Consider the following 10,983-nt stretch of genomic DNA (forward strand, 5'->3'; position numbering starts at 1 on the left):
CCCCCCCCACACACACACACACACACACACACACACACACACACACACACACACACACACACACACACACACACACACACACACACACACACACACACACACGCACACTGGGAGGAAGCTGTCCTAAGCCACTTAAATCTGTGCTATTTGATAGTGTTTGTGAAACGTTTACTTGTGACCTGCGCTCTCAAACTCCTTAAGCCATCCACATGACTGAGGGAAGTGAAGGGCCTTTTAAGGCCCTAAGTATTGCCAGAGTCCTCCTTATATTACTGATGATATCTGTCCTGAGGAGTTTGCTGACAAGAGCCCAGGGATCAGAAATAGCCATAAAGCAGATGGGAAATTACATCTTATCCAACACATACTGAAATGGCCTGTCTGTTGATAGAAAAGGCTCACTGCGGTGTCTTTAAGCGGGGATTTAGCCTTTGACCCATCCTCCTCAAGCCCATGGACACTACTACATCACCACTCAATTGCCATAGCTTTACACTGCACAGCATTACACTGTGTTGTAAAACTAGTGCTAAACAGCAGTCAGGGAAATCCTTAAGCAAACCATCTGGTACAAGTACATAATATGTTCTTGTACAGACTTGAGCAAATAGATGGTATTGTTAAACTACAGTGATAAGACATGTTTGTACAAATTGTTCTGTATGCGCTCTCACAGCACAGAGTTTGATTGAATATTGGAGAGACGAGAGCGCGAGACAACATTAATCCCTTAAGCCCTTCAATGATGGCCTCTGACCAGGCCATATGAGATCCACTACCCTCTACTAATCTGCTCCAAACAGTGACGAACTCAGAAAGTGGCTCTTGCGTTTAACAAACTGTTGACAGCAGGATTATCCAGTTTGTGGCAATGCAAACGTCAGAAATCCCTCATAAGTGCATGTTTCTTGTTTGTTTCATTTCACAACATAACCTGACTGATATACTTGTAATGATATACATGATGATACAGCTTGATCACTTGACCTCTGTGGGATAGATACAGACAGATTAACAGCACTACTGTCTACTGTATCTATAATCTGAAAATACAAAATAAAAAGTTGTGTTTATGCTTATAGCCGCTTTCACACCAAGTACTTTGCCTTACTTAGTGCCCCGGCACTTATAACCCCATGGCACTAAGTACCAATCGCGTTCACACCAGAGTACTTTTCCCTGAGGGAAGATTACGCAAATGAGCCGCTGACGTCACTTCTTCTTCTTCTGCTTTGGGTTTACTGGCAGGCCGCAAACAACTTCACGGCGTTTACTGCCACCCGAAGTCCCCGGCCGGAAGTCCCCGGAGTTGGGGACTGGCTTCAGTAGAAGCTGCTGGGACTCCCAGCAGCTTCTACTGAAGCCTTCTGAGTAAATCTCCAGACCGCCCGACACCTTTTCATCTCCAAGCTCCCATGTTTTCTTTTGTGTTGCCATAAGTTAGTCTCTCTGCGTTTGTGCGCTGGGCTAACGCTAATAATGCCAGCAAATACAATGGCGGCTTCACAAAACTTTTCAGAGTTTTACGGGGCGCGGTTTGCAATTCGCCCAGCCAATCGAAATTGGTACTTTTTTCACCCCAGGAAAGTACCACCTCTCTAGCAGGCACTAAACATGGGGGTAAAAGTTCTCGGAACTAAGTTCTCTTTTTGGTGTCAACGCAAAATTCCAGTTACGGGGAAAAGTACTCCGGTGTGAACGCGCCTATTGTGATGTTGTGTCTTTATTTGTTTGTTGATGTTGTTTCTTTTATTTGTTTTGACGTATAGTTTTGAATCCAATAAGGACATGAACGCAGCAGATTCATGGCTTATACAAACCCAACCATTTGATGCTCATGTTGCTGCTTTCCTATATCTTTACGGTCTCTCCTCAGCTCACTTCCACCATGTGATCGAGCTGCTGAGGTTCAGACAGGGGACGCTGTCCGGGATCTTCCTCTCTGCAGGTGGGCTCTAGGGCTTAATCACTGGTGGACTGTATTACTGTATAGTACATTTACATCTACGTTACTTTAATACTGTACATGGGTCTTTTATAGAAATGTCTTAACTTATCTATACATTTTATATATCGCAGTCTTTGTGGTTCATGTTCTTTCAACTGTAGATATGTGTATATACTTGCAGCTGTTTCTTTCACCTATAAAGATGGTTAGATTGTAATGCCTGAACACACTGCTGCTGTAACTACATAATTTCCCAATTTGGGATAAATAAATGATCTGTCTGTCTATCTATATATTTACTAAAGTAATGTACTTAAGAACAATTTTGAGGTACTTGTACTTTTCTTGAGTATTTCTATTTTATGCTACTTTATACTTTTACTCCACTACATTTTAGAAGCCAACATTGTACTTTTTACTCCACTACGTTTATTTAGTTACTTTACATATTCGGATTATAAACAAAGACATAATATATAAATAAAGTAATATATCAACTATGACATATAATTAAAGGTTAAGATATCCAGCAGCAGTATACAAAGTTATTAAACTAGCTGCACCTTTACCAGCTGTGATGAACACATTAATGCATGAATAATAATAACCCAGTCATTTAATGTATACGATTCTGAAAGAAGACATTACGTACAATAAGTACTTTTGCTTTTGGAACTTAAGTATACTTATACTTTGACACTGTAGTGATTCTCCTTTTACTTAAGTACTATGTCTTACTTCTTCCACCTCTGCTGTAATGTCCTGTCAGTGTATGATACTATGACTGATGCTGACCCATGCTTCTGTTCCTCTGCAGTGTTCCAGTTCTCCTACACAGCCGTGTTCGGGGCCTACACCGCCTTCATCTTCATCAGAACAGGTCAGGAGCTTTCACATCCGTTCCTAAGAACAACATTCTCCATATTCTTAAGTGTCTTTATTTATACCCTACTGGCTTTATGACACTTTTGGACGGCAATACAGATCTTCATATTTTACTTCTTCACACCCAGGCCCGTGGATTACTAAGTCACTTGTTAATACAAGGGAAGATAATATTCTGCAAAAGCATGAAGACCGTCTTGGGACATGACATTTATCATTAGGAATGACATTGAGTATCGATCAACATTTGTTTCAAATTAGTTTTTAAAAATATCTTTTAGGTATATTGGGTCGATGGTACTTTTATAAGCAGACAATCATAAGTGCTCTGCATTATGAAATGTAAATAATAGATACAAAAAAATGGACTCCCGTAGTAGTCCAAAGCTATGGCTACAGTTAGTCTGAATTAAAAGGTTACTTCACCTCTATACTGATCATTTGTATATTTCATAACTCCTACTGTGAAACAAGGATCTATAAAACTGACTGGTTTTATGCATGAATTTGTCCTAAAATGTGACCTGGTCTTCATTGAAGTCACAATGACAGACAAACACAATGTGCTAACGCTAAAACTTGATTAGCTTTTGTTGAAGTCTAGGGGTTTACATACCTTTTCCAACCTTCTTTGAAATTCAGTATGGACAAGAGCAAACCATACTTTGTGTGCTATTAGTAAAATCAGATGGTGTTTGTTGATTCATGTAACTTAGGTGAAGATCAGACCATATTTTAGAAGACATTATTCCAAAGTGTTCACTTACTTCCCCCCCCGCTTCAGGAAGTGAATCTCCACATTGACATTTCCTCTTCCTGTTGTAGGTCACCTGATTGGCCCGGTGCTCTGCCACTCCTTCTGTAACTACATGGGTTTCCCCGCCATCAGTACGGCGATGGAGCACCCTCACCGCCTCACCGTCCTCTCCTCCTACCTGATGGGGGTGATCCTCTTCTTCCTCTTCCTCTTCCCCTTCACTGACCCCGCCTACTACGGCCTGCCCACCCCCGTGTGCACCCTCACCTCCTCCCCCAGCTCCCTCTGCCTCTCCTGATTCCTGCCCCCCCCCCCAGTTTACAGTTAAGGTGAGGGTTGAGCTGCCATGGAGAGTCGGGAAATATGTGGTCTATGGCCTCCTGATACGTCGGTGCATATTCATTAAATATGAGTCAGCTGAAGCTCTTCTGAGAAGGGGGGGTTCATGTTGCTGGGACCCTGGCACTGTGTGTTACTGTAGTCTCTGTCCCTGATCTTAATGTAGCGCTAACACTGAAGGACACTTCCCCCTCAGATCCTCTCGTACTGATGGATCTCCTCTGTTTGTGACGATCATAATATTCAATTTTAAATATGAATCTTCCCCTCGTAGTCCGTTTGCCAGCTCGTAGGATCCGAGTGAAACCAGAAATGATGAGTACCCCAAACTTCTATGTTAAAATGTATAGTAGGGGTCTCCAGCACATAGAAACTGCAGGATGATAACTTGCATATGTTGGGCAATTTGCACAAAATGCCAATATGTGTACTCTGTGGACTGATTTTGATATATTTTGGGACAATTTCTGGTTGAAACTGCCATTTTTGATCCTGAAAATGATCCAAGCCATTGTTCACTATTGTCCACATAGGCTATAATGCTAATGAATGCAAATGAATGCAACTTTTGCTAATTGTGCAAATGTCCCAACATATGCAGGTTAGCATCCGTCAGCTTGTGGTGGAGGCCCATACTATTCACACTGCTGACAACTAGCTTATCAGCCTGAGCCCGTCTTTTGAAAGGATCATTCTTGTTTATTACAACGTGGTCTTATTTTCACAATCCATTTCCATCACTTATAAATTGACCAAGTTAATGCAGAGATTTAGAAACAAAGGTAAATAACAGCGAAGGGCAGGTGTATAGAACATTCCTAGGGAACAGTAAAACATGTAAAGGCGAAAGTTGAGGTATATTCATATCCATATTTACTTGTTTGAGCTGAGGCTTGCTAGTTCTCACTTTTTAAAATCTCAGTTGGGGCAGTGATGAACCTTGATCCGTGTCTCAACTAATGCCGTGTTGGGTCCTTGAATTTGAGGGAATTAGGATGGGAACCGTAAAATGATCACCCATAATCAATCCACTTCCTGGTTAACCTGTGAGCTACTGGACTTCTGCTAGATTTCTGTATACACGAGGGCTTCAGCTGCTGAGTCTTTGAACAATTCAGTATGCTATTGAAGGGTTCCTGCCACCCTGTTATTCAGCATGGATCTAAGCTGCTGGAAAAAAGCATTATATTGATCCAGATATTCTTCTGGTTTGTTCCTGAGCCATCAGATCATCTGACTGTTCGTGGTTCAAATAGATACATGATGGCAAAAACGATGAAAGTAAGACCTTGGTTGTAGAGTCCTGCTGCCCGTTGAGTTTTGAAAAGGTTTAGGGTTTTTAGACGGGTTTGGATAATTTGGGTGCCTAAGGTTTAGGTTTTAAATTGGGCAGTAGTAGTTGGGTTTAGTTGAATCTGAAAGATTGGGCTTGTTTAGCCCGTACAGAACTCTTATCAAGGTTTGATAAACCTGAATTATCCTTACATTCTTTGAACATCTCTTGAGCGAGACTTGAATATATCATTTTTTTCCAGAGTCACAGCCCTTACAAAATCGTTGTTGCTGCACTGCATTGTGGTTCAAAGAGGCTCATAGACATGTTGGATCCTCTCCTGGTTGGATTCCTCTCTGAATGATTGTCAAACAGCCTGCTGTAGCTGCACTGGAGTTCAGGAATGTAGGAGATCACCGTTAGCTGTTTTAATTGTACACACTCGTTCTTAACCGTGTCATTTCTTACCTGTCCAGACAAATCAGACAGCGGCTCTCTGCTGCCGTAGAGAGGCTGGATGGGTCAGTGTTGGCTATAAATGTTATTTATATGCATGTTTCAGTGCTGGTAGTTGTTGTTCTGTTGGTGATGGGTTCACTGTCCATATTGACTGAAACATACTCTGTGTGAGCCACAAACACAAGACTGGTTTTGAATACCAGGAAGTTGTACTTATGTCCTCTGGAAGGTGAGACATTCCACAAGTAGAGTTTGCTTTTGCCTTGTTGAGTTCAACTCTTTAATGCAGTTTTCTTTGGCTCCTGAAACCTGTCAATCAAACTCTGGGGCAGATTTAGCCCCCAGAAGGACTTCCCTTTTCCATATGAATCATAAAGCAGTTAAACTCCCCGTACTGTAGCAGATTGTTAACGCTGTTAGAAAGTAGTTTCTGTCTGGACATGTTTGAAAACACTTTAGAAAGTTGTGTTCTAACACATCAAAATAACAGTTTAAACGATGATGTTCTGATGCAACTGTGCTTTAAATGCTAGTTCTTAGATCTGTGTGGCCAGAACGTTTTGAAAATGTAAAATGTGTTACCCAGCAGACTGCCGACACTAAAAAGCAAACTAGCTGCTTTTTGGTGTACAGTACACAAACTTTATTCCCATCCTTGGTCGCACAAACCAACACAAATTCAACTTTCTCTTCAGTCAAATCCAAAAAAACAGAGAGTGTGTGTGTGTGTGTGTGTGTGTGTGTGTGTGTGTGTGTGTGTGTGTGTGTGTGTGTGTGTGTGTGTGTGTGTGTGTGTGTGTGTGTGTGCCTCTGCTGTTTTCCAATAGGATCCAGAGCTTTCAGTCTACTAAATTCACACATCACAGGTCAAAGATTGCTGTCCTAGAACAATTACACTCACTCTTTTAGCACCAGCTTCAACCTGCTTTGACCCAACAGGCTTTTGAGCACACATGGCCTATAACCTTGCCAACCTTGAATGAATCATTACCATGACCTGTTTACCTGATTGTCATGCAGGTAAACATTAATAAGTGTTTGCCTCCCGATGACCTCTGAAAATGGGCATGCCGCCTTTGCCCCACAAATGTCATTCCTATCAGAAAAGTTGGTTATTTTTTCTTTTAAAGTGGCTGCACCCGGGACTATAATAATTCAACTGGGCTAGCCTGATAAGCACCCAATTCATATATTTGATTCTCCACAACTTCTTTTTCAATTTCTTTTGAAAACAGCCCACTCATAGTTCATCCCAAGTACTGGGTTTTCTATTATGTTATTACTTATATTACTTGACCATTTTGGACAAAGCACAAAAGAAGGGGGAAAAAAGAAGGAAAGAAAAAAGAAAGGACAAAACAAGGATTACTAGAGAGGCTAAAATTGAATCTGGCTGAGATTTCTATTGGCTTTGAGAAATCCTGCCATTTCCCAGTGGCCAGCCGTGTCGCCCATCTTGTGTTTAGCTGATGCAGAATGATAACTCACCAGTTGTCTTCCTCTGTGAGATGGGTAATATATAGCTGAGAGGCGCACTGACATAGTTATAGCTGTTGGTGTCCTCGAAAAGACAAGGAGAGTCAATTACGATAGCAGAGCAGAATGCCTGTACGAATGTCAACTCCCCGCGCAGACGGCTGTGATAAATAACACCTGACCTCACACCAGGCGGTGGTTTCTCTGCAGGGCCCGAGACAAGCCTGCACGTGGAAATGTGAAATCAAGGCAGAATGTGGGGCACTTTAAGAGAAAGGTGTAGGGCATTGCACGAGAGGACAGGGGACGTCTGAATGAGCAGCAAGACATGTCAGGAAACATACTGGTGTTTACTTTATGGCAATGCTGTGAAGATATGAAACTTCACTCGGGGGGTGTTGTGGCAGGCCCTGCTGTTATTCATACCTGCTTCTGACAAGAAAAACAAAGCCCCGTCCTGCTCATACTCTATTTGTCCGCATGAGACATAAAGCAGCAGGTTGGTCTGCCCGGAACTCCCATTGCGCTCTTCTGAGTGTAATCTTTGTTGACAGAAAGCAAGTGTGGGTATCAGGTCACTTTCTATGGCTTCCAGTAATGCACCAGCACAGTGTTGTGAACCAAGCAGAGACAGCGTGCAGATTGTTAATGATCTAAGTGCAGAGACCTCTGGGCATGGCTGTGGACAGACTGGATTATTACTGACAGTAGCAAGGTGAGGGTAAAGCAGCACAAAAGTGAGCGCAGCTGAATGTTCTCACCCTCCGTCTGCACGTGCATGTCCTGTCTATATGCATGCATGCAAGGCGTGTGTGTAAGGGGCAGAGAGGGGCAAGTGGGGGACTCCCGGGTCCCATGGGAGACATGCTGGCTGAAAGAAGGGAGGAATGAGCAACAGGCAGACACAAGGGCACAGGCAGATGTGTGCAAAGATAAATAAGGAGATAAATCACTGAGTGTCTGGGCCCAAGGCATTTGCATTCCTGAAATGAAACTCCAAGGAGAAACACTGGTGTGTACGGAGCTTCAGTGACTTTAAATACATACAGTGTGTATGGTGTGCTGTATGTACATGAAATGTGTGTGGGGCAGAGACAAGATATTTTAACCCAGCAGCTTCACAGAAAAAAGTATCACATTACGACATGAACTATTATCCTGCATGCAACCCTTATGAAGTCAAGCAACTGCAACAACTCCTGGCTGGTTTAAGCTTTTATCACACGTTGTTTTTAAATGAAATAATGAACTCGAGCAAATTGGAGGTAATTTTGATAACAAGCATTCCTCAGCTTTGCTTACATAAATGGTGGAAGGGGTCACCTCCACATTGCTTATTTTGAGCAGACTGTGTTTGATCTATAGAGGTCCTGGGTTGTCTCAATGTCACAAAGACAGACACTCCCCTTCTGGGAGTGCAGCATGTGATTTCATGTCCACAGAACACCTCAGACGCATTTCAATTCATTTCCAAACCCTGATCATATTTTCCCTTGTATTATGAGCTGTGTTTAAGTATCAACAGAGAGAAAATGGCTTTGGAATAGCCCTCGTGCTTTCCAGGAAAGACTATTATAAGACTCCTTTATAATGTTTTAAGAACACAATAAAAATATTGCAGGCTTTACAATGTATTTAACGCACAGTAAAGACATTTAGAAATGTACTGATTTCACTTCAGAAAGCAGTTATAGTGCTCTTTGAGAGTTATGCAAGTATTAATGATATTTAGCCATTCCAGCATAATCCTTCACCCTGGTCATAACTTCACCAGCACCGGGACTTTCCCATGAACAGAGCAGGCAGAGAGCTGCAAACACTCATGGTGGGAGGCTCTGGGTTTGTGGGAGGGAGCATGAAGGAGAGACTGTCATCACTAATTCCTCGCCAGGCAGCCCAAGAAGTGTTGACTAACTAATGACCGTGTTTAACAAGTGAAGTGTATCATGCTTGAGGAAACACAGCTGGATATGGGTCCTGTGCATTGAGTGACTTGGAGAAAACAATTCATTGTCTTAAATGCTATCCACCCACAGACAGTTTCTCAAAGCGAAGAGGATGCCTATTCATGAATGGAGCGAAGAGGGACTTAAAAAGGCAAAGGGAAACAGCTGGATTTTTTAAGCAGGATGGTTGGCGGTTGGGTCACAGAGGCATATCTCTGTGGTACTGTGGTGGGAGTGGAGGATAAAACGGTAGTCCAAGACTCGTAAATGAGGGGTAGAAGGATTAGGATCTGAGTGCAAGGAAAAGGAATGCAATTTCTCTAAAGGATGTACAAAAAGGAGGAGAGAAACGGTTTCCTCTGTAAATCCTACTCTGTATCGACTTTGACGACAGCAGCTCATTTAGAAGAAAGATGTCATCTTTAATAATAGGTCAAACTGAGTTCAGATGTGTTGTGGGAACACTATGAATAACATACATTAGACTGGAGAAAATTAAATCACCTCTGTCTACCACAAAAGACCACAATATTACATGGGATTTAAGCATATGTTATGAACTTGTCTGACAATTATTCTAACTCAAATGTGGCACCTGGCAGCTACACTAACATGTGTTGGGATGATGCAGTGGAGCCAAGTTAATGTTTTATATTATAACTACAGCACTCCTGGCCAGACTAAGGCTCATGCTGTTTTGTATTTCTCTCAAGAGTGTGTTCATAACTCATCTCACATGCCAAGATTCTGTTTGCTTATAATGAGGCAGAAAGAGGAAATTTTATTTTACAGCATCGCTTTGGTTGAATGGTGAACTAGTGTTTCCCTAAAATGTCCTTCTAATGAGCATGTATTTTGCTCACAATCATTTATGACCAGGCTTTGTCATATTTTGACCCTATGATCTAAATTTGTTTTCCATCTTTATGGCCTCTCCATTACCTTATTACCGTACAGTATAGTACAGTATATGCCAATTCAGCAAATCAGAAAGTTATTTGTGGGAATATACACCACTTTTTCAACCCACTCTCCTAGAAACTAATTTAATAAATATCCTTATAACTTAAAAGTAGATTTGTTTGTAAGGAATATAGCGCCACCTTTTTTAGCAGCGTGGCTCTAATGCAATGTCAGGAAAAAATATATAGTTTGAAATATCTATGACAAAGAACATTTACTGACGTACAAAACTAAAATGGTGAACATGCTAAACAACAGCTTTGTAATTATAAGGGGGTCATTCCTAGCATTCGGTGCCATTTAGGTCCCCACCACATTATATCATATACAGTGGGGAAAAAAGTACTTAGTCAGCCACCAATTGTGCAAGTTCTCCCACTTAAAAAGATGAGAGAGGCCTGTAATTTTCCTCCTAGGTACACTTCAACTATGAGAGACAGAATGAGAAAAAAAAGATGCAGAAAATTACATTGTCTGATTTTTAAAGAATTTATTTGCAAATTATGGTAGAAAATAAGTATTTGGTCACCTACAAACAAACAAGATTTCTGGCTCTCACAGACCTGTAACTTCTTCTTTAAGAGCCTCCTCTGTCCTCCACTTGTTAACTGTATTAATGGCACCTGTTTGAACTCGTTATCAGTATAAAAGACACCTGTCCACAACCTCAAACAGTCACACTCCAAACTCCTCTATGGTCAAGACCAAAGAGCTGTCAAAGGACACCAGAAACAAAATTGTAGACCTGCACCAGGCTGGGAAGACTGAATCTGCAATAGGTAAGCAGCTTGGTGTGAAGAAATCAACTGTGGGAGCAATTATTAGAAAATGGAAGACATACAAGACCACTGATAATCTCCCTCGATCTGGGGCTCCACGCAAGATCTCACCCCGTGGGGTCAAAATGATCACAAGAACGGTGAGCAAAAATCCCAGA

The 10,983-nt window shown here is 41.8% G+C and overlaps 1 protein-coding gene across 1 annotated transcript; it reads left to right on the plus strand.

The window, feature by feature from the left end:
- Positions 1–1,876: 1,876 nt before the first annotated feature.
- LOC104953372 (CAAX prenyl protease 2-like) lies at positions 1,877–6,419 on the plus strand (the record flags this gene model as incomplete). Its single annotated transcript, XM_010780310.1, has 3 exons — positions 1,877–1,948; positions 2,766–2,828; positions 3,659–6,419. Coding segments are annotated over 3 exons (365 nt in total), but the record flags the coding sequence as incomplete, so codon positions are not given.
- Between the last annotated feature and the right edge of the window lie 4,564 nt (positions 6,420–10,983).

This window comes from Notothenia coriiceps, unplaced genomic scaffold, assembly GCF_000735185.1.
Source record: "Notothenia coriiceps isolate Sejong01 unplaced genomic scaffold, NC01 NC01_scaffold00021585, whole genome shotgun sequence".
In the NCBI taxonomy this organism is placed as follows: Eukaryota; Metazoa; Chordata; class Actinopteri; order Perciformes; family Nototheniidae; genus Notothenia; species Notothenia coriiceps.